Source organism: Cetorhinus maximus, chromosome 1 (genome assembly GCF_964194155.1).
Source record: "Cetorhinus maximus chromosome 1, sCetMax3.hap1.1, whole genome shotgun sequence".
In the NCBI taxonomy this organism is placed as follows: Eukaryota; Metazoa; Chordata; class Chondrichthyes; order Lamniformes; family Cetorhinidae; genus Cetorhinus; species Cetorhinus maximus.
In genome coordinates this window covers 140079842-140104722 of record NC_135879.1, presented here as the reverse complement: position 1 = coordinate 140104722, position 24881 = coordinate 140079842, and the positions used below count along the sequence as shown (strand labels likewise).

Here is a 24881-nt window from a genome sequence, read left to right as displayed (position 1 = left end):
AATTCACCACATTATCATCCAAATCATTGATATAGACAACAAACAACAATGGTCCCAGCACAGAACCCTGAGGCACACCACTAGTCACAGACCTCCAGTCTGAGAAGCAATCATCCACTACCACTCTCTGTCTTCTCCCACACAGCCAATTTCGAATCCAGTTTACAACCTCTCCATGGATACCAAGTATCTGAACCTTCTGAACTAATCTCCCATGTGGGACCTTGTCAAAGGCCTTACTAAAGTCCACGTAGACAACATCCACAGCCTTTCCTTCATCTACTTTCTTGGTAACCTCCTCGAAAAACTCTACAATGTTCGTTAAACACAACCTACCACGCACAAAGCCATGCTGACTATCCTTAATCAGCTCTTGGCTGTCCAAATAATTATATATCTGATCTCTCAGAACACCTTCCAATAATTTACCTACTACTGACGTCAGACTCACTGGCCTGTAATTACCTGGTTTACTTTTGGAGCCTTTTTTAAACAATGGAACAACATGAGCTACCCTCCAATCCTCTGGCACCTCACCCGTGGCTAAGGACATTTTAAATATTTCTGCCAGGGCCCCTGCAATTTCTACACTAGTCTCCCTCAAGGTCCGAGGGAATATCATGTCAGGCCCGGGGGATTTATCTACCTTTATTCGCTGTAAGGCAGCAAGCACCTCCTCCTCCTTAATCTCTATATGTTCCATGAAACTACTGCTTGTTTCCCTTCCTTCCTTATACACTATGCCAGTTTCCTGAGTAAATACTGATGCAAAAAAACTGTTTAAGATCTCCCCCATCTCGTGAGGCTCCACACATAGACGACCACTCTGATCTTCAAGGGGACCAATTGTGTCCCTTACTATCCTTTTACTCTTAATATACTTGTAGAAACCCTTCAGGTTTACCTTCACATTATTTGCCAAAGCAACCTCATGTCTTCTTTTTGCCTTCCCGATTTCCTTTTTTAGTATTTTCTTACATTTTCTATACCCTACAAGTACCTCATTTGTTTCTTGTTGCCTATACCTGCTATACACCTCTCCCTTCTTCTTAACCAGATCGCCAATATCCCTTGAAAACCAAGGTTCCCTATGCCTGTTAACTTTGCCTTTAATCCTGACAGGAACATGCAAACTCTGCACTCTCAAAATTTCGCCTTTGAATGCCTTAATTTCGCCTTTGAATGCCTTAATTTTGCCTTTGAATGCCTTAATTTCGCCTTTGAATGCCTTCTCAGGATGAGATTGAGTTTATTAATGGTGAATTTAGAGGGGAAGGTTGAAAGGAGTCAGGGAAGGCAGAAAACTAGACACTACTGACATAGTCACAAGAGGAAATTTACCGTGGGAGAGCCGGTATATGTGAAGAACTTCGGAGAAGGACCAAAGTGGTTACCGGGTGAAATAAGTGCGGTGACTGGACCTCTATCTTACCATGTGGAGGTGGAAGGTTAGATCATCTGTAAACATGTGGACTATTTAAGGAACGGAGAGACAAATCACCAAGATATGGTTCCACCAGTGACCATGACCAGTCTGCATTTCCTATTGAGGACACTCAACCCAGGACTGACATGGCTGATGTTCCTGTAAGAGTTGAGGATACAGAACTGCGAGTGCCCACCGAAGCACCTGATGTTCAGGCAACTCTGGAAAAGGAGGTTCCTGACAAAGAAGCTGAAATTGTGGAGCTGCGACGTTCCACACGTACCAGGAAACCACCTGAAAGACTGAATTTGTAAATTCCTTATATTATGTTGTCTTGAAAAATATGTACTTGTAAATATAGGTATAGCCGAGTTAAAGGGGGAGGAATGTAGTAATTATGGTTTTACTTAGTGTATAATGTATCATTAAGAATAATAGTTGTTAAGGAAGATCACATGATCTGTAGCAACCAATAGGAGAGTAGCTCGGGCTACCTCAGCAGTCAGTTTAGAGATAGAGTTGTAGTTGAAAGCACACGCGTAGTTGCTGCTGAGTATATAGTAAATAAACTTAATGTTTCCACCCAAGAAGTGCCTGCTGATCAGTTCTATCATCTATAGTAGCAACTCGGCCACCCTTACAACATATATAAATACATATATCTTATAATCTGTCAAACTTGTTAAAAATGTTATCTGAAGGACGGTAATACTCTTGGCTAGCTCCCATCCTTTGGGTAGAAATGGACCAGTCCTTTAGATGCATTTAGCATTTTTGGGATCAGTTTTTCTCAACCTAAAGTTAAGAGGAATCATTTGAGAGGTTGCCAGGATCTGGGATTGTCCCAAGAAGGGGTTAGGATTAAAATCCATTGGTTGAGTGCGCAGAAAAGTGGCAAATGGAATTCAATCTGAAAAAGTGTGAGGTAATGCATTTGGGGAGGGAAAACAAAGCAACAGAATAAACGGGAGGATTTTGAGAGGCGTTGAGGAAGTAAGAAACCTTGGAGTGCATGTTCACAGGTCCCTAAAGGTGTCAGGATAGGTGGATAAGGTGGTAAAGAAGGCATATGGAATGCTTTCCTTTATTGGACGAGGTATGAATACAAAAGCAGGGATGTAATGATGGAACTGTATAAAATGCTGGTTAGGCCACAGCTGGAAGTTTGTGTACAGTTCTGGTCACCATTTTAGAGGAAGGACATAATTGCTCTGGAGAGAGTGCAGAAAAGATTTACAAGAATGTTGCCAGGGATTGAAAATTGCAGCTACAAGTAGAAATTGGATCGGCTAGGGTTGTTTTTCTTAGAAGAGGAGGCTGAGGGGTGACCTAATTGAAGTGTACAAAATGATGAGGGGGCTAGATAGGGTAGATAGGAAAGACCTGTTTCCCTGAGCTGAGGGGTTAATTACCAGGGGGCATGGATTTAAGGTGATTTTTGGAAGAATTAGAGGGGACATGAGGAAAATAATTTTCATCCAGAGGGCAGTGAGCATCTGGAACTCACTAGCTGAATTGGTAGTGAGACAGTCAACTCTTTTAAAAGGTACCTGGTTCTGCACCTGAAGTGCTGTAACTTACAAGGCTATGGGCCGAGTGCTAGAAAGTGGGAGTAAAATGAGCGCCTAGTTTCTATTTTTCTCTTTTTTTGGCCAGTGCAGGCATGATGGGCTGGATGGCCTCTCTCTGCACTGTAACTTTTCTATGGTTCTATGGTTCTAATGCTGCAACTGGGAAAGCTATATTCTTTGTACCATGAACTACTAATGCCAATATCCCAACAGGAAGCTTCAGCCATTACAAATTTTTCTCAAATAGGCACCTTCTTATTAGGTTGATGTTTATCCACACTTTTAACAACAAAAGACAAGAAGCAGCAGATGCTGAAAATGCTGGAAACACTTAGCAGGCCAGGCAGAATCTGTGAAGAGATTAACCCTAGCACATGACCTTCTGAGTGTTTCTATCATTTTCTGCCTTTTTGTTTTATGCCTTTTACAACCCTCATTAATTATTACTGAAAGTTGCTCACAGTTTCTCATAAATATGACCTTGGTTATCATATAAAACCCAGAGTGGGTGACTTTTAACAGTGTTCAGCTTACTAGTTTTGTTTTAGCTCTAAACTATTCAAGTAAGATGATAATTTAATGCTTAACAGTTACCAAAGTCTGTGGCATTGAAATTTTGAACAGGCATACAGTGTTTTGGATGCCTATTTGTACCAATCATGAAGTAGCTGAAAACTTGCTAATCGCTAAGATTCCTAGGCCCCTGACTTTGAATAGAGCGGTTTAAGTCACAGGGGGCATGCTGGGTTAAATGATTAAATTCTGGGTTATACAAACTGAGGCTTTGGGCATTCTCCAGGACTTCACCGAAGTGGCCATTATTCAGACAGCCAAACATCAGTGTTTTAAGCCGATTTTCAGGACTTGAACTTAACTTCCAAAGAGGATCATGGCAAAAATGTGGCTGGCTCATCTGGAAGTTGCAGTACCATCTGAAGGTTCAACTGCTCCTCATGGCTGGGCTTCATTAAAATGCAGTTTTGCCAACGTCTTTATCTAAATTCCCAGTAAAGTTGCCAGGAAGCAGTTTCCCGGACATTAAAATCAGACAGTAGGAGGCTGCCACTGGGAACCCAAGCGAATAGTACGGAGAATAAAGTAAGTGCTCCAACACAAGAGCCTGGTCATGGGACGGGAGGGGGAGCCCAGGGCAGAAGAAGCCATAGGTTCCCTTGTGGGACTGAGGTTATTTCTGGTCCTCCTGATCCACAAGGAAACTAAAAGCATACAATGTACAGTGTTCCCTTTAAAATGTAGTTATTGTGCGTGGCCAGATCTCCAGTGCGTGGTCCATGTACAGAGCTGCTGCAAGGCCATGCACCTGAGCAGCTTAACAGAAACATTGACAGTGCATATTAGTGGGATATTTAGTAACACCGGGGGACATTTTACTGTGTTAAAGGCATGATATCAATCTAAATTGTTTTTGTAGACACATGGAGGTACATAGCCTCATTGATATGTATAGTTATGTGCAATTCTGGGTGTTTGGCCTTTCTACAAAATCGAATGTGCTGGTGTTGCTGGCACTTACTGGATTGATCATGGGTGAGCGGCTGCTTCTGGCTCAGAATGTGCACATGCATGAAGCCTGCCACATTGGACACTTGTGACCATTTTACAACTATAAGACAGATTTAACGTAATGAATTTCTAAGCCGTTGTTTCATTCATGTTTCCCATTTTATCCCTCATTGTATCTTTGGTTTCCTGTTGCAGCCTGTAGTCAAGAGCAGTTTCAATGTGGCACTGGCAAATGCATCTACTATAATAACACATGTGACGGTTACGATGACTGTGGGGACCTGAGCGATGAACTGAGCTGTGGTAAGTAGAGCATGGCGTCTAAAATTATATTTTGAATCAGAAATCAGCTATCACTAAATTTGACTGTTTGAATTGTTGTTTATACTGTAGATAACAACAGGCTGCTAATAACGTCCATAGTACTTTGTAGTGAAATAACCTTGAATTACACAGTACATAGCAGAAACAGGCCATTCAGCCTGACCTTGCATTAAGAACCATCCTGAATGCAGCTGATTCCTCAGGCCAAACCACTTTAGGTCCCTTTGCATATGCAAATAATGGGCAAACACCTGTTTCAGTTGTGGGCACTGTACATAGGTTTTTTTGGTTTTCATCAATATTGAAGGTGGTGTACTTCCAGCTCTCAATGAGTGTGCACTTCATGACCGCCTGTCTTAGGAGGCCACATAATGCCCAAAAAATGGATGTTGCATTGACAAATTTCTAGGCCTTCCTCTTTAAGCTGCCTTAGCCATTACATTGGAATTTGAGAAAAGGTATTATGGAAGGGCATGATAAAATTTTATACATATCATCACGGTGTCAGAAATTAATTTACAGGGATTCTAATCGGTGCATGAATTCAGCTGCAGTCTTAAATTATTATCTAATGCATATTACTGAATCCACAAAGAATCAAATGTGCTTAAGTTGACATTGAAAATTTGAGAACTAACAGACCTTTGCCATTTTCAAAATACAGAGAATAAAATATGTTGCTACTATGTTCTAAAAATAGGGAACATCAGTTTACAAACCAACAAAACCATTCAGTCAGATATTCTGAATCACTACAGTGGAGCAGTGCAACTTGTAACTTAAGTTAATTTTCATTCTAAGGAAAAAGGTTCAAACCAAACACTGAACAAAATGTTTAGCTAAAGGTTTACCTAAAAGATTTCAGATTTTATTTCCCTCATGACAGAGTTCTCCCATTTGATGTTGTGCTGCTGAGTCAGTCAATATATATAAATATGGACTGAATCAGTAACAAGGGATATAAATGAACCATCTTAAAGAATGAAATAGTTTCTCGCACTGGGGTTATTAAAATAAAATAAAAAACTGGGACAATAAAATGATACTTTATCAAAAATGGATTTGACAAGGAAACTATAACATCATTTAAAAGGATTTTTAAAAATTCTATCAAGAAATGTGAACCGCCTTCTTGAATTGCTGCAGTCCATGTGGTGTAGGTACACCCACAGTGCTGGTAGGAAGGGAGCTCCAAGATTTTGATCCAGCAGCAGTGAAGGAATGGCAATATTGTAACAAGTCAGGATGGTGTATGTCTTGGAGGGGAACTTGCAGGCGGTAATGTTCCCATGCACCTGTTGCCATTGTCCTGCTAGGTGGTAAAGGTCTTGGAAGTTGCTGTCGAAGGAGCTTTGGTGAGTTGCTGCAGTGCAATTTGTAGATGGTACACACTGCTGTCACTGTGTAATGGTGGTGGAAGGAATGAATAGTTAATGTGGTGGATGTGGTGCTGATCAACTAAGCTGCTTTGTCCTGGATGGTGTTCAGCTTCTTAAGTGTTGTTACAGCTGCATTCATCCAGGCAAGTGGAGAGTATTCCATCACACTCCTGACTTGTGCCTTGTAGATGGTGGATGGGCTTTGGGGGTCTGAGGATGAGTTACTTGGCACAGAATTCCCAGCCCCTGACCTGCTCTTGTAGCCACTGTATTTATATGGCTAGTGCAGTTAAGTTTTGGGTCAATGGTAACCCCCAGGGTGTTGATGGCTTGGATTTCAGCTATGGTAATGCCATTTAATGTCAAGGAGAGATAGTTAGATTCTCTCTTATTGGAGAGGGCCATTGCCTGACATTTTTTGTGTTGCGAATGTTACTTGCCACTTATTAGTCCAAGCCTTGAATGTTGTCCAGTTCTATGATGTAGCAGCTGAAGATGGTTGATCTGATCTTGGCCTCTACTTCACTTTTTAAAAATTCATTCATGGGATGTGGGCTAAATGCTATAGCCTCATCTTTTGCACTAATGTGCTGGTCTCCTCCATCATTGAGGATGAGGATATTTAAGGAGCCTCCTCCTCCAGTGAGTTGTTTAATTGTCCACCACCATTCACGACTGGATGTGGCAGGACTGCAGAGCTTAGATCTGATCCGTTGGTTGTGGCATCACTTAGCCCTGTCTATCACTTGCTACTTATGCTGCTTGGTGCGCAAGTAGTCCTGTGTTATAGCTTCACCAGGTTGACACCTCATTTTTAGGTATGCCTGGTGCTGCTCCTGGCATGCCCTCCTGCACTCTTCATTGAACCAGGGTTGATCCCCTGGCTCGATGGTAATGCTAGACTGGGGGATATGCTGGGCCATGAGGTTACAGATTGTGTTCGAGTACAATTCTGCTGCTGCTGATGGCCCACAGCAACTCATGGATGCCCTCTCTTGAGTTGCTAGATCTGTTCAGAATCTATCCCACTTAGCACGGTGGTAGTGTCACAGAACACGAGGGAGGGTATCCTCAATGTGAAGGCGGGCCGTCGTCTCCACAACAACTGTGCGGTGGTCATTCCTACCGATACTGTCATAGACGGATGCATCTGCCGCAGGTAGATTGGTGAGGATGAGGTCAAGTATGTTTTCCCCTCTTGTTGGTTGCCTCACCACCTGCCGCAGACCTAATCTAGCAGCTATGTAATTTAGAACTTGGCCAGCTTGATCAGTAGTGGTGCTACCGAGCCACTCTTGGTAATGGACATCGAAGTCCCCCACCCAAAGTACATTCTGTGCCCTTTCCACCCTCAGTGCTTCCTCCAAGTGGTGTTCAACATGGAGGAGCACTGATTCATCAGCTGAGGGAGGGTGGTATGTGATAATCAGCAGGTGGTTTCATTGCCCATGTTTGACCTGATGCCATGAGACTTCATGGGGTCCGGAGTCAATGTTGAAGACTCCCAGGGCAACTCCCTCCCGACTGTATACCTCTGTGCCGCCACCTCTGCTGGGTCTGTCCTGCCAGTGGGACAAAACATACCCAAGGATGGTGATGGTGGTGTCTGGAACATTATCTGCCAGGTATGATTCCATGAGTATGACTGTCAGGCTGTTGCTTGACTAGTCTGTGAGACAGTTCTCCCAATTTTGGCACTAGCCCCCAGGTGTTAGTAAGGAGGACTTTGCAGGGTTGACAGGGCTGAGATTGCCGTTGTTGTTTCCGGTGCCTAGGTCGATGCAGGGTGGTCCGTCCGGTTTCATTCCTTTCCTTCTTATTCCCCATAACCCTTGGCTCCCCTATATTTCAAGGATGTTTCTAACTCAGCCTTGAATATATTCAATGACTCAGCCTCCACTGCTCTCAGGGGTAGAGGATTCCAAAGAATCACAACCTTCAGAGAGAAGAAATTCCAGTTTATGTCCAACTTAAATGTGCAACCCCTTATTCTGATGCTATGCCCCTAGTCTTAGAATAGGAAAAATATAAAAGGATTTGGGATAAGACCAGGGAAATGGGACTGGGACAGATAACTGCAGGTGAAACAGTAGCAGAGATACAGCACGTCCTTTGTCATTTCTATCCATTTATATGCATTTACTATTTTGGGTCTGAGTTTAAGTTCATTAAATGTGGATCATATATTCCCTTGATGGCACAGTGGATCAAATTGAAAGTCTGACCTATTTTCCTTCCTCTAGCTTAATGGCACTGTGGGCGATTGATGAATCTGGTAAATAAGTGAAAACAGGGATAACCTGGGACCTTCTGAGTTGTGCAGCTTAGTTTGACACTGAGCTGATTACCATCCACCAACCCTTGCTGGAAAGTGCAAGTTACATGGGTGTTAATAGGATGCCCTTAATGGTGAAATGGCTTGCTGGGACTTACAACCTTGGCTTACATGCAAAGACTAGCCACCTATAAGAATGTTGCTGGTATCACCAGAGCAGTAATATAGCAAGACCGAGTACTTCAGGAAAGGAAATTGAGGCATTGCACGTCATTTGTCAAATTGGCCATATAATTTAAACTCCAGAAAGATTTGATGCTAAACAAAACAGCATTCATTAAGTAGTCTGGCTTAGAAAGGAATAGGACTCTCTTTTTGCCCCAAGTTAACTTGCAATGACCTGTGTCACAATCTCTTGACTTCCTTAACCACTTGTTGTTTTACAGAGTGCAATCCAGAGCTTCATTTCAGATGTGGAGATGGCAGATGTGTCCTTAAGTCCTGGGTATGTGATGGGGACCACGACTGCATAGACAGGTCTGATGAGGTTAACTGCTGTAAGTCATCAATTCACCATGAATGTTATAGCTTATCAGTAAGTCAAGAACTTGGGAATAAATTGGGAAGCGTATCCGGAATCCTGATGGTCCCTCGTGGTACATAAGGAAGGATTTGTGTACTTGAACTGTTTCACAGGGAAATCTTAAATAAGGAACAAAATTTTATAACTAACATCATGTAAGCATTGCTTTAACCTACTTTCTATATTTGTCGTCATGCAACACAATATTAATGCAAATTAAATATATAATCATGTTCTATGAACATATATATATATAAGTTATGAAAAGCCAAACAACATAGTCTAGGTCAAACGTACAATACATGTTAATGTATAATACATGATGGGCTGACTAATTAATTCGATAATGTATTATAAACAAAGTGCTGAGCTGATTAGTATCTTCCTGCTGGAAAGTACAAGCATAAGGGTGTCAATTTTAAATAAAATGTTGTAAATAAAAGCTGGATATGTATCGTTTAACTAAAACAAAAGTGGGCAAATAATAAGTCATCAATGAGGTTAAAGAAAAAACTACCTAGATAAACTACCTTGTTTTAAGGGAATCAATATTTTATATTTGGCCTAATTTTCTCTAGTTGATGCTCGCTGGGTATGCTGTTCTTCGTGTGCAGACCTAATTAGTGAGTGGCAGTGGACTTTTGACAGGGTGCCAAAGCTAAGCCAGGTCTGCTCTTGACATATTAGTCCTCAAATTTCTGGTGGATCATAGCACTGCCGAAGTGTGGTAGGGAAAATCTTCTTGCAAACAGTGTCCAAGACGCTGGGATTAACCGTATTTCCATCTTTTAGGTTGATGCCTGCACCGTTTTGGTGCAACATTGGTGTCCACCCCAGTAAGGGTGAGGAATTTCATTCCATCATCTTGTTACTGCATCCCAGAATTTATTGAGCTTTTAGAAATTGAAAGACGAATTTAAATGTTCTGCTCATCCAATGGCAATCAATTACCACAAGCAAATTGACTTTTGAAGTTTTACTTCCACAGGATTTAGTTCTGATATGTAAACTATGGCTAGAATTTTCCGCCTCTGTTGGCATCGGGTGTCATGGCGGGCGTGAGCGGACAATATGGCAGGAAGGTCAAAAATCAGTTTCACGCTGTCGTGAAACCAGTTTGCGATCATCCTCTCCAACCATCAATTCCGGGCCACCTTTCCTGCCACCGCACGTTGAGAACGTCATTTTAATACATCTGCATCTAATTAAAGCCCTACTTGCTGGAACCAGCCCTCCAGGTCAAATTTACCACCCAAGTCTGCGGGAAAACATGTTGGCCCAGAACACGTCTTGACAGAAGTTGGCACTTACCGTTAAGGCCTTGCTCACATCCTGGACATCTGAGGGGCAGATGATGCTGGCGCCCTATAGCTACCGGACCCTGGAGGAACATATGCATCACATGTTGGTTGATCCTCATGGACATAGCCCCCCTAAGAAGCAGCTCACGGAAGGTGGAAGGACACTGTTGAGGCCTGGGGTCTGCTTCGGGACATCAGTGTGTTGGCCACGGTGTGCCACGAATGATCATCGAGGGGGTGGAGACCAAGGTGTAGGTTTGACTGGAAGAAGAAGGTGTACTGGGGTGAGAGGGGTGCAAGGGGAATGAGATTGGGAGGGGGGAAACGATGGTGTCGGGAGGGCAGGAGAGGTTGGGGGAAGGCAGTATGGGCCGAGGAGGGTGTAACGGGGGAGAATGCGGCAACTGAGGAGATAGGTGTAAGGAGGGAGGAAAGTGTAAGGGAAGGAAGTTGGAGGGGGGGAAGGAGTTTGGAGTGGGGAAGGACTTCAGGGAGAGGAAGGAGTTCAGAGAAGGGCGGGAGTCCAGGGAGAGGAAAGGGTAAGGGTGGAGTAAGGAGTCCGGGGGAGGAGGGAGGAGTCTGGGGTGGGGGGATGGGGAAGAAGGAGTCTGTACGGGAGGAAGGAGTTTGGAGGGGGGAGGGGGTTTGGATGGGGGAAGGAGTCCATGGGGAGGGTGGAGGAAGGAGTCTGGTGGGGGGGGAGGAAGGAGTAAGAGTGCAGGAAGGAGTAAGTGGGGGGGATGTCCAGGCGAACATGCAAGGGAGGGGTCTGTGGAGTCGATGACTGCCTCCTGGGGAGCGAAGTGAGGGTGGGCGTGGTAGGAGGGAATAGTGAAAATGAGAGAGGGCAGAGGGAGCCAGAGGGTAAGGGTGTGTTAGTAGCGGTAGAAGGGACAGTGAGGGTGGTTGTTGGGGTCTCAGAGGCAGATATAGACCCTGGGGGTGGGAAAGACGAGGTTGGGAGGTCAATGCGGAGGGGGATGAGATTCTCGGGAAGATAGTGTGCTTGCACACGAGCAGGGGAGAGACCTCATCCTGAGTGAGACAGAGCCAGAGTGAGAGTGGGTATTGGCAATTTGGTGCACAGCGGGAATTGAACTGGTAAGTCTTTCTCTTTAATTTCTCTTTAATTTTTGTAAGTTCAGTAGTCTAGTTAAAAGGTGGTATGGTAGCTGACTCAGCTAACTGTGTGTCAGTTAACTGTCAATCACCTGAAGCCTGATTAGGGCCTGAATAGACGTTGATTACTATTTGAAGCTTAACTAGTGTGAGTCATCTCAGCTCACCTCAGTTCGATTTAAGAAAGGGACTATTAGAGCAGGGGAGAGACCTCATCCTGAGTGAGACACAGCCAGAGTGTGTGTGGGTATTGGCAATTTGGTGCACAGTGGGAATTTGGTACAGAGGGGAAGAGGTGCTCTTTGCATTTTTTCTTTGCTATCCAACTCCTTCAATCTTCAGAGAGTGATCTTGCCCTGCTGCATCAGTAGAGGCTACAAGGGAGAGGAATGACTGGTAAGTAATGGGTCCAACAGAGGGCGGCAGTGAGAAGTGACTGAGAAGCATTCTGGGAGAAGTCAGCGCAGTCACCGCAACTCAGAAGGGGATCAAGGAGAAGGATTCTTGCACTCAACAGGAGGAAGAGCATCCAACAGAGGGCGGTAGTGAGAAGTGACTGAGAAGCATTCTGGGAGAAGTCAGCACAGTCACCGCAACTCAGAAGGGGATCGAGGAGAAGGACGCTTGCACTCAACAGGAGGAAGAGCATCCAACAGAGGGCAGCAGTGAGAACTGACTGAGAAGCATTCTGGGAGAAAGTGTGGTCACCACAACTCAGTAGGGGATCGAGGAGGACCCACTGTCAAAGAACGGAATAGCTCCAAACATTACATGGCTGTAGTGTTTCCATCCCTCCATCCTCCTCAAACCCAAAAAAAAGAGAGAGGCAATACCTTCAGGAGTGCACCAGACCTGCAAGGCACGCTCTTATGAAAGTGGATTTTTTTAAAAAGCAGCTGATTGGTGAGTAAATCCTGGTGAGTTTTTTTTTCAATCTATTAAATTCATTGCTTAATACTGAGGTAGGAGCTAAAAAAAAAAGTGTAGAGCAGTACTGCACAAGTATAATTAGTCAAGAAACAAGGTTCCTAGCAAACATAAATAAGGCCCTGAGCTAGCGTATTTTTTAAGGGATTAACTAGCTTAATCAAGAGGGACGTCATGGCAGGAGAACTCAGACCCGTAATATGCTCCTCCTGCAGGATGTGGGAAATGAGGGACGCTTCCAGCGTCCCTAGTGACCATGTGTGCGGAAGGTGTGTCCAAATGCAGCTTCTAGCTAATCGGATTTCGGAGCTGGAGCTGCGGGTGGACTCATTGTGGAACATCCGCGATGCTGAGCAAGTCGTGGATAGCACGTTTAGCGAGGTGGTCACACCGCAGGTGAAGATTACACAGGCAGAAAGGGAACGGGTGACCATCAGGAACAGTAAAAGACTCAGGAAGGTAGTGCAGGAGTCCCCTGTGGTCACCCCCCTCTCTAACAGATATACCGCTTTGGATACTGTTGGGGGGATGGCCTCTCAGGGGAAAGCAGCAACAGCCAAGTTCATGGCACCGTGGGTGGTTCTGCTCCTCAGAGGGGAGGAAGGAAAACAAGTGGCAGGGCTATAGTGATAGGGGATTCAATAGTTAGGGGCACAGACATATGCTTCTGTGGCCGCAAATGTGAATCAAGGATGGTATGTTGCCTCCCTGGTGCCAGGGTCCAGGATGTCACGGAGCGGCTGCAGGACATTCTGGGGAGGGAAGGTAAGCAGCCAGTGGTTGTGGTACACATTGGTACCAACGACATAGGTAAACTAAGGGATGAGGACCTGCAAGCTCAGTACAGGGAGTTAGGAGATAAATTAAAATGCAGGACCTCAAATGTAGTAATCTCAGGATTACTCCCAGTTCCACGTGCTAGTGAGAACAGGAATAAGAGGATAGACCAAATGAACACGTGGCTGGAGAGATGGTGTAGCCAGGAGGGATTCAGATTCTTGAGGCACTGGGACCGGTTCTGGGGAAGGTGGGACCTGTTCAAACCGGACGGGCTGCACCCAGGCAGAGCTGGGACCAGTGTCCTTGCGGGGCCTTTTGCTAGTTCTGTTGGGGAGTATTTAAACTAGTGTGGCAGGGGGATGGGATCCCAGGAGGAGGATCAGATAGGTCAGATTCAGATCAGAAAAATGGAGGTAGAACAGGGACGTTGTGATAGACATGGAGTTACAGGAGAAGCACAGTTTAAAAAGAGTCCAGCAAGGGAAATTGATGGGGTTAAACTGTTTATACTTCAATGCAAGGAGTATTACAAACAAGGTAGATGAGTTAAAGTCACAGGTAGACACATGGCAGCTGGATGTCATTGCTATAACGGAGACCTGGCTAAAGGAGGGACAAAACTGGCAGCTTAATATCGCTGGTTATAGAGTCTTCAGACACAATGGAGTAGGAGATTAAAAAGGGTGGGGGGTAGCACTAATGGTTAAAGAATCAATTCCAGTTGTGAGAAGGGATGATATACTAAATGGGTCAACAAACGAGGTTTTATGGATTGAGCTTAGAAATAAAAAAAGGACAGTCACACTACTGGGAGTATACTACAGACCCCCAAATAGTGAAAGGGAGATAGAAGAACAAATAGGTAGGCAAATTTCTGCTTGTAAGAACAAGAGGGCAATAATAGTAGGAGACTTCAACTTTCCTAATATCAACTGGGATTCAAACAATATAAGGGGCACTGAGGGAGAAAAATTCATGCAGTGTGTCCAGGAGAATTTTTTCAACCAATTAGTGACAAATCCAACGAGAGGAGATGCAATTCTAGACCTAGTCTTGGGGAGCGAAGAAGGACAAGTGGGTGAATTGACAGTTGGCGACCATATCGAGGACAGCGATCACAATTCAGTTAGATTTAGCATTACCATGGAAAAGGGCAGAGATAGAGCAGGAGTAAAAGTCTTGAACTGGGGGAAGGCAAATTTTGCAGAAATGAGAAGGGACTTGGCTGAGGTGGACTGGACAGCACTGCTGGAGGATAAAACAGTGGAAAACCAGTGGGAAGCAGTAAAAAATAAGATCCTAATTGTGCAAAGTAGACATGTCCCCTACAAAAATAAGAGTGGTACTGCCAAATCTAGACCCCCCCTGGTTGTCTAGAGGAATACAGGGGAAGATCAAACAGAAAAAGAAAGCATACGATAGGCACAAAGAACTAAGCATTGCAAATAGCCTAGACGAATATAGGAAGTGCAGGGACGAAGTTAAAAAGGAAATACGGAAATCAAAGAGAGGGCATGAAAAAAGATTAGCAAGTGAAGTTAAAGATAACCCAAAGATGTTTTACCAATACATTAATGCTAAAAGGTTAGTTAAGGAAAAAGTGGGACCTATCAGAGATGAAGATGGAAACTTGTGTGTAGATGCAGAGGCTGTGGGAATGGTTTTGAATTAATATTTTGTCTCCATGTTTACAAGGGAAAGGAGGATGTAGATATAGTAGTCCAAGAGGAACACTGTGAGGTATTGGACGGGATAGTCATAAAGAGAGAGGAAGTACTCGAAGGGTTGAAATCCTTGAAAGTTGATAATTCACCAGGGCCAGATGGATTGTTTCCAAGGCTGCTGAAGGAAGTCAGGGAGGAGATAGCAGATGCTCTGAGGATGATTTTCCAATCTTGACTAGATACAGGGGAGGTACTGGAGGACTGGAGAAATGCAAATGTAGTTCCATTGTTTAAAAAGGGATCAAAGGAAATGCCAAACATTTATAGGCCAGTTAGTCTTACATCAGTGGTGAGCAAATTAGTAGAATCAATCCTGAGAAATAGGATTAACTGTCAGGTGGAAAGGCATGGACTAGCCAGGGATGGTCAGCATGGATTTGTTAAAGGAAGGTCTTGCCTCACAAATTTGATTGAATTCTTTGAGGAAGTGACAAGAAGGGTTGATGAAGGTAGTGCAGTGGATGTTGTACATGGATTTTAGCAAGGCATTTGACAAGGTCCCACATGGCAGATTGGTCAGGAAAGTAAAAGCCCATGGGATTCAGGGTAATGTGGCAAACTGGATAAAAGGTTGGCTTTGTAACAGGAAACAAAGGGTAATGGTCAATGGATGCCCTTGTGAATGGAAAGTTGTCTCAAGTGGTGTTCCACAGGGCTCGGTGTTGGGACCCTTGCTGTTTGTGTTATATATTAACGATTTAGACGTGAACGTGGGGGGCACGATTGGGAAATTTGCAGATGACACAAAGGTTGGCCGAGTAGTGGATAGTGTAGAGGACAGCCATAAACTCCAAAATGATATAGATGGGTTGGTGGAGTGGGCAGTAAAGTGTCAGATGGATTTTAACATAGAGAAGTGAGGTCATACATTTAGGGAGGTCAAACAGTTACAGGGATTACACAATAAATGGGAATATGCTAAGAGGGGTAGATGAAGTGAGAGATCTTGGCGTACAAATACACAGGTCCCTGAAGGCAGCAGTTCAAGTAGACAAGGTTGTAAAGAAGGCATATGGAATGCTCTCCTTCATTGGCAGAGGTATAGAATATAAAAGTAAGTAAAATATAATGTTGGAATTGTATAAAACACTGGTGAGGCCACAACTGGAGTATTGTGTGCAGTTCTGGTCACCACATTACAGGAAGGACGTAATAGCTCTGGAGAGTGTGCAGAGGAGGTTTACAAGAATGTTGCCAGGGTTAGAAAAGTGTAGCTACGAGGAGAGATTGGATAGGTTGGGGTTATTTTCCTTTGAACAAAGAAGGCTGAGAGGTAACTTGATTGAGGTGTACAAAATGATGAGGGGAATAGATAGAGTGGACAGGATAAAATTGTTTCCCTTGGTGGAGAATTCTAGAACCGGGGACATAGATTCAAAATAAGTGGCAGAAGGTGTAGGGGGGACATGAGGAAGAACTTTTTTATGCAGAGGGTAGCGGGTGTCTGGAATTTGCTGCCCAAATCAGTGGTAGAGGCAGAAACTCTAAACTCGTTTAAAAAGTACCTGGATCTGCACCTTAAGTGCTGTGAGCTGCAGGGCTATGGGCCGGGTGCAGGAAGATGGGATTACAAAGGGCACCTGGGTGTCCTTGGGCTAGCATGGACAAGATGGGCTGAATGGCCTCCTGTGCTGTAACTTTTCTATGGTTCTACAGTCAGGTAAGTATTTACCGTTTTTATCTCTTATAATTTAAGGTCTTTTTGTGGTTTCAAGTTTGTATATTCTGTAGTAACGAGAATCAGGAAAGAAGGGCCCTTGAGTAATCGATTTAAAAGGTATAATTTAAAGGGATAAGTCATGGCAGGAGAGCTCAAAACCGTGGTGTACTACTCGTGCTCCATGTAGGAAGCCGGGACCATTTCCAGTGCCCGGGACCAGCATGTGTGCAGGAAATGTGTCCAGCTGCAGCTCCTGGAAGCTCGGGTTTCAGGGCTGGAACAGCGGCTGGGGACACTGTGGAGCATCCTCGAGTGTGAGAGCATTGTGGATAGCACGTTTAGAGAGGTGGTCACACCACAGATGAAGGGACTTGAGGAAGGAAGGGAATGGGTGACCACCAGGCAGTCCAAGAGAAACAGGCAGATAGCTCAGGAGTCCCCTGGGGTCCCGCTCGCAAATCGGTATTCCATTTTGGAGGCTGATGAGGGCGCTGGTTCCTCCAGGGAGTGCAGAAAGGCAAGCTTCTGACACCACAAGCAGCTTGTCTGTACAGGAGGAGAGGAAGAGAGGAAGAGCAATAGTAATAGGGGATTCTATAGTCAGGGGAGCAGATAGGTGCTACTGTGGCTGTCAATGTGACTCCAGGATGGTGTGTTGCCTCCCTGTTGCCAGGGTCTGGGATGTCACTGAACGGCTGCAGGGCATTCTGAAGGGGGAGGGTGATAACGCAGAGGTCATGGTACATTTTGGTTCCAATGACATAGGTAGAAAGAGGGATGAGGTCTTGCATGTGGTGGACAGGCTTTGGGGAGTCAGGAGGCGAGTCACTTGGTTGCATGGTTCCTAGCTTCTGACCTGCTCTTGTAACCACAGTATTTATATAGTTAGTCCAGTTCAGTTTCTGGTCAATGGTATCAGGATGTTGATAGTGGGGGATTCAGTGATGGTAATGCCATTGAATGTCAAGGGGCAATGATTAGATTCTCTCTTGCCTGGTACTTGTGTGGTGCGAATGTTACTTGCCACTTGTCAGTCCAAGCCTGGATATTATCCACGTCTTGCTGCATTTGGATGTGGAGTGCTTCTGAGGAGTCGTGAATGGTGCTGAACATTGTGCAATCATCGGCGAACATCCCCACTTCTGACCTTTTGATGGAAGGAAGAACAGAGTGTGTGAATGGGCATGGAAATGCCATAGCTTAGCATGGCTCATGAAGGGCCATAAGGGATGAGTGGGGGCATTCCTTTGCATGGTGGGGGGGGGGCGAGGTGAGGGGGCTATAGAGAATGGGCGAGGGGCATGAAGCAGCATGGACGGGGCATGCGGAGGGTGTGAGGTCTGGAGGGCCTTTCTGTTTTTATTATAACTGGGACAAAGCCCTACAGCACCAAGATGCGTCGTTCAAATAGCACGCCTCTGCACTCAGCAGCCCCTGTGGCTGTGTCTGAACTTTTCCCAGGTCAGCTAATCTGGCTGCAGCCCCCACCCACCCTTCCATGGTCCATGGCCAAAACCCCGTCTCTTGTCACCCTTCGTGTCACTTTCTCCCGAGGCAGGCGGGCTGAGCCGGGAATTTTCCTAACTCCTGCTATCAGCTTTGAGGATGAAAATCCAGCCGATTAACTCTATTTCTCTCTCCACAGATGCTGCCAGACCTGCTGAGTATTTTTAGCACTTTCTCTTTTTATTGGAGAAGCTAGGATTACTTTCCTTGAAGCAAAAGAGATTGAGGGGAGATTCGATAGAAGTGTGCAAGGTTATGACAGGTTTAGATAGGTTAGATAAAGGAAAGCTGCTCCCATTAGCTGAGGGTACAAGAACTAGGGGACAAAGATTTAAGGCTTTGGTTCAGGAGATGCAATTGGGGGATGTGAGGAAGAAGTTTTTTTTCACTCCGTGAGTGGATATGACCTGGAACTTGCTGCCTATGAAGATGATGGAAATGGAGATGATGGATGATTTCAAAAGGAAATTGGATGGGGACATGAGTGAAATAAACTTATAGGCCTAAGGATCTCGAGCAGGGGAATGGGACTAATTAGATTGCTTTAAAGAGAGCTTGCATGGACTCGAAGGCTGAATGGCCTCCTCCTATGCCATAATGACTCTATTACTTATTTGCATTAAATAGCATCTGCCACCTGTCTACCCATTCCACTAGTCTGTCCGTCATCCTGAAGTAATTGACAGTCCTCCTCATTCTTTACTAAGTTCCCTATTTTTGTGTTATCAGTAAATTTCAATATTCTATTCACTATGCCCAAATCATCTATATGTACCAGGGATAAAGGTAGACCTAGTACTGACCTTAATACTGGGATGCATCAATTCTAAACTTTCTTCAATCTGAACAACATCCATTAACCCTAGCACTTTGTTTCCTACCCATCAACCAACTTTCTATCCACTAGCTAAATTTCATCTACCATATGTCTGATTTTTGTCTGACAAGCCTCTTGCTGGGCATCTTAATGAAAGATTTCTGAAAATTCATATGTAATACTTTTACCGCATTCCCTTTATCTCTCCAATTAGTCACTTCTTCATACATCTCTATGAAATTTGTCAAGCACGACTTCCCTTAAACAAGTCCATGCTGGTTTCCCTAGATTAATCCTTGCATTTTTAAAAACTCACTAATTTTATCTTCTGATACTAAATTCTAAGAGTTTGTCCACAATTTAAAGCAGACAAACTACCCTTTGGTTACCCAGTCTATCCTTGAACAAGGGTGTTACATTAGCTACTCCGCAATCCTATGCTGTAACTTACGTGTTTAAGAAGGATTGAAAAATTGTGGCCAGAGCTTCCATCTCTGTCTCATTTTTTTCAATATCCTAGAGTTCCTGTCATCAGGGCTTGGTGTTTGAACACATAGGTTTGCACAAATTATTTACAGGAGCATTTCCTTTTCCTTGAAGTTCTGTATACTGGAGTTCTTAAGTTCTTTAAAGAAATAGGTTTAAATTCCCTTTGAAATGGTCTAAACAGACAAGCTGCATATTCAACTACGCCCACATCAATAGCCACGATATTTCCCTACAGTCCTATCAGTCATCTTGACCCAATTCATCTATTCTTTAGTAAAGCTATCAACAGTGTCTTTTATGTCTTGGGATTTCCTTCAGCACTGTATATACTTCCTGTTTCACAGTGAATACTTGTTCAATACTGTGGGACCTCACTTTTATTCATGCAGGAGTTCACATCTCACTCTATTTACATTGGAACAAAGGATCTTGAAATGTTGTTAAAATAATTTCATTTTGACATAATTATAATACAAAGTTAAATTATTAAAATTGCTTTCCAGCTTGCAAGAGCCAGGGTCTAATGGAATGTGGTAATGGTCGATGTATTCCAAGCATTTTCCACTGTGATGGTGAAAATGACTGTGAAGACTGGAGCGATGAACTGAACTGTTCCAAAACTCATGGTGTGTAATCCTTCATAATTCAGTACAAACAATTAGTTAAGCTGGAATTCCCACAACTTGAAAGTTTGAATTCAATCATGCAGTACACCAGAATTTAATCTTGACAAATTAAATGGTTCCACAATTAAATGTATTCCATCCCAAAGCCAAATAAATCGGTTATCATGTGTGCAGACGAGATTTTAGCATTTGGGGAAAAATTCATTTTAGTTGACTTTAGAGTGTTTAATTTGTCTTTGTGGTGCGCTGGTACATTTGTGTCAAATTAAACCCCCAGAGTTAATTAAAACAGTTAATGTTGTTACCTTTAGAACTCCTAAATAAGCAAAACACCCAATATATTGCTCCTAGTGACATGTAAAAATACACTTTATTTTCCATTTACTTTCTATTATGGAAGCCTGATTATGTTATGATTCAGTATATTGCACTGTTGGGTGGAATTTAATGCGAGCCGGCCCTGGAGATAAGTTCTGAAGTGGTTGGGGGGTGCGATGGGGTGGGGGGAGGGGGGTGGGTGTGTCGGGGGGCAGCATTTCATCAAGCAAGAGGGCGTGAGGTGAGGACCCTTCCACCTCCCAGCCTCCCACCCCCCGATTCATCCCAGGGCAGGAAGGCTTGTGGGCTTTCTTCCCACCCAGATGCCATTTGAGGCCCTTAAGTGGGCAATTGATATCCAACTGCCTATAGTATTCAATCTGCAGCAGGGAAGGACCCGCCATTTGGGGAGACCAACAAGCAAACACTGTTGCGGCCTATTGGTGTTGGATGGGGCGGGAGTCCCTCATTCAAAGACACTCGATGCCTGATTGAGGGACCTGGCATTGGGAAGGGGGAGGCCTGCTGAGAGCTACTCCCCCCAGCCTTTCCACCTACCAACTTCTCTCCTGCCCTCACCAGTGACTCCCTTCATGTGACCACCGTCCGGCTGTTGTTTACCTTACTTCAGAGATCCTACAATAAACCTAAGTGAATTACCGACAGCAGCCACTGCTCCTCATGGCGCTGCCTGTTGTGGAAAGCTGTCGGTGTCTGATGGCCAACAGCTCTAGGGGCTGGATTTCTGCGCTACTGGGGGAAGCCCTGCAATTAAATGTCCCCAATGGATCCTTGAGCTCTGGCGCAGAGTTCCTGCTACCAATTAGGGACTTAATTCTTTCGGGGCTCCTGGAGATTGGGTCAACTAGGGTGCCACCAGTTTTGGTGCCTGATATCTAGTCCCCCTAACCCTCCCCACACACCCTATCTCACCCCGCCCTCGTTAAATAGTGCCCAATATCTCCTATAGTTTAGACAATGATCCAAAGTTAGAATTTGCCATGAATATTTGTATCCATTAAAATTGTGGATGTCAATGTTGAGATGGAAAGTGTTAGTATTTTTAGCACCAAATGTCAGCATTCAATATTCCCAGGTTAGGCTCCTGGCTGACCTTTAAACAAAATGTTCTCATGGCTGACAGAATTTTAGGCACATTCTGCAGGACATTCCTTAATCCCCTATCACTGAAAAGCTACTTGAAATGACAAAGGGAGGGTAGAGACCCTTCTCTGTGCTGTTAATGTTAACTTGAGATTGGTTGATCAAACAGCAGCATTGCGTATGGACAGGCTGCAACAACTTGAACTCCTAGGGCAGAAATTTTCTCTCGTCAAATGGGTGAGTGCCCGACCCGAATGAGCATAAAATGACGTGCAATGATGTTGGGTGAGCGTCCCGACATCATCGTGCACTCACACAATATTTTGGTTGGCGGGCGCATGCGGGAGTCGGCAGCGCACCCGCTGACAATTAAGCGGCATATTAAGGCCTTTAATCAATTAATTGACTACAATTTTTCGCTGCCCGTCCAACTGTTCGCTTGGCGGGTGGGCGAAAAGGCCAAGCGGCCTTTGCATTTTTGGTGAAACCTCATCCATGGGCAGGATGAGGTTTCAATCAGTGATATAAAATAAAAAAAAACTTGTAATGCTCATATTTAACATGTCCCTGCTCATGTGACATGAGGGGACATGTTTTCATTATTTGTAATATCTTTATTTTTTATTTTTAAAATCTTCAGCTCCCTGAGCCTGCCCGTTGACTGGAAAATCCTGGCCCTAATAAAGGATACACAAGGATTTACTTTGGGAAGGAGGAGTATTAAAAACAATGATCATATGTGATTTCTGTTTGTTCCAGCAGATCAGACCCCTTGTAAGGAAGGGGATTTAGCCTGTGCTGAAAATTCCTGTACTGATATGTGCAATGGAAGCTCTAGTTGTGCAGCTCAAAACAGTAGAATAAACTGCAGTAAGTTATACATTACTGTTGGATCAAATTATTCTGAAAGATACGTAGTTCACGATGGCATACCATAACCAAAGCTTACCTACTTTTGACCATAAGTACAACTAAAGTTTGCAAAATGTGTACAGTGCCAGTGCATCACACGTTGTAATAAGGCACTACAGAACTTGGTTTCATTTTAAAAATAGCATGACTTGATTTTTATTTTTAGCTTACAAGCAAACTACAGTCAATTATTCTAACATTTTATCTCCATCTAATTTGCCAAAATCAAAATTTACTACTCATGTACCGTGAAAGGAAATCCATTTAAATGTTTTTCCGTCTTGCAGGTAAATGTGAGCCCATAACTCTTGAGCTCTGCATGAATCAACCATACAACTCCACCATCTACCCTAACTACCTGAGTCACCGAAACCAGAAAGAGGCATCTATCAGCTGGGAATTTTCACTCTTTCCAACCCTCGTTCAGACCAATTGTTACAAGTACCTCATGTTCTTTGCATGCACCATCCTTGTACCAAAGTGTGATTATGAGACTAATCAACGGGTCCCACCTTGCAGGTAATGCAGAATATCTTCTCTATTCAAAAAATACTTATCAGAAAATATAATTGATGGAAAGCACAATTCTAATCAAAAACTCTAGCAATAAAAATGCTGTAATAATGAAATAGAGTAGATCGCCGTATTAATGTGTCAGGTTTTGTACCTTTTCTCCTTTAGTAGGTTTCACCAGATATTTTTCACACAGCATTATCTAAGGCTGTCACATTAACCATCTGTGCAAAAGTCTGGAGTGAATAAAAGAACATGTGAGTGCAGAATATGGGAGTTCATGGACACCAGTGGGATCCAAGGCAAACACGTCTGCAGTAAGTGTCTGCGGCTCGAGCAGCTTTGGCTCTGAGTCATTAAGTTGGAGGCCGAGCTGCGGACACTGTGATGTATCAGGGAGAGGGAAGTTACTTGGATACTTGACTCCAAGAGGCAGTCACACTTCTTAGGATAGGGGCTTCTGATATGGCCAGTAGTCAGAGACAGGAGGGGGTAACTGCAAGTGAGGCAGGCAAGGAGATCGAGAAGAGAGAGTGGAGGAGTCACAGCAGTTGCAATTGTCTAATGGGTTTAAGGTTCTTGCAACCTGTATGGATGAAAGTGGGGACTGTAAGATGAGTGTATGGATGAGTGAACTGACCATGGTGCCATTGTACAGGAAGCCATTGAAGCAGGGGGAGTTAATAGCATTGTAGTGATATTAGGGGACAGCATAGTCAGAGGGATAGACACAGTTCTCTGCAGCTGAAAGTGAGAGCTCAGAAGGCTGTGTTGCCTGCCTCGTGCCAGGGCTCAGGACACCTGCTCAGGGCTGGAGAGGAACATGAGGTGGGAGGAGGAGGACCCAGTTGTCGTGATCCATGTGGGTACCAATGACATAGATAGGGCTAGGAAAGAGGTTCTGCTTAGAGAGTATGAACAGTTAGGGGCTAACTTAAAAAGCAGAGCCACGAGCAAATTGGTGTAGGGTAAATAAGACTAAAGAGAAATGAATGGCTCAAAGATTGGTGTGGGAGAAATGGGTTTCGATTCATGGGATACTGGCACTAGTACTGGGGAAAGTGGGAGCTGTACCATTGGGACGGTCTTCACCTGAACCATGCTGGGACCAGTGTTCTGGCAAGTAGTATAACTAGGGTGAGGGCTTTAAATTAACTAGCAGAGTGGATGGGTGTGGTGGGGCGAGGGATCACATGTGGGAAGGTGTGATAAACTAATGAGAGAAGCCGAGACAAGTTCACAAGGTAGCGTTGAGGGAAATGATAATCAGAGCATGGCAGGAAGGGACAGGACGTACAAACTAATGATTGAGCCAGCAGATTGCAAAACTAGTAAAAGGGCAGAATGAAAAGCTCTGTATCTAAATGCACATAGCATTTGTAACAAAATGGATGAATTGAGGGTTCAAATAGAAATAAATATGTATGTAAATGATAGTCATTACAGAGACATGACTGCAAGATGACAATGATTGGGACCTGAATATTCAGTAGTAAATTATATTTCAGAAGAACAGGAAGCTAGGAAAAGGTGGAAGGGTAGCTCTGTTAATTAAGGATGGCATTAGTACATTAGAGAGGGATGACCTTAGTTCTAAATATCAAATAAAGATTCAGTTTGGGTAGAGATAAGAAATAATAAATGTAGTAAGTCACATGTTGGAGTAGCTTATAGGCCCCTAACAGTAACCAGACTGTAAGACAGGGCATACAGGAAGGAATAACAGGGACTAGTGACAAAGACGATAACCATGGGTGATTTAATCTACATATAGATTGGAAGAATCAAATTGGAAAGGGTAGCCTGGAAGATGAGTTCATATAAGGGCTTTCAGGATGGTTTCTTAGAGCAGCACATTCTACAGCCAACCAGAGAGGAGGCTATTCTAGATCTGGTAATATGCAATGAGACATGATAGATTGATTAATGACCTTATAGTAAAGGAACCTCTAGGTAGCGGTGATCATAAGATGATTGAACATCACATTCAATTTGAGGGAAAG

The 24881-nt window shown here is 44.0% G+C and overlaps 1 protein-coding gene across 7 annotated transcripts in view; it reads left to right on the top strand.

Annotated features, from left to right (window-relative positions):
• corin (corin, serine peptidase) overlaps positions 1–24881 on the top strand; it is a 304894-nt gene that overhangs the window by 208198 nt on the left and 71815 nt on the right. For all 7 annotated transcript variants that reach the window (XM_078547397.1, XM_078547388.1, XM_078547378.1 and 4 more), the window contains exons 7-11: positions 4717–4824; positions 8946–9056; positions 19909–20031; positions 22216–22323; positions 22653–22884. In XM_078547397.1, the coding sequence (XP_078403523.1) occupies positions 4717–4824; positions 8946–9056; positions 19909–20031; positions 22216–22323; positions 22653–22884 (682 nt within the window). The remainder of the gene's footprint in view (positions 1–4716; positions 4825–8945; positions 9057–19908; positions 20032–22215; positions 22324–22652; positions 22885–24881) is intronic.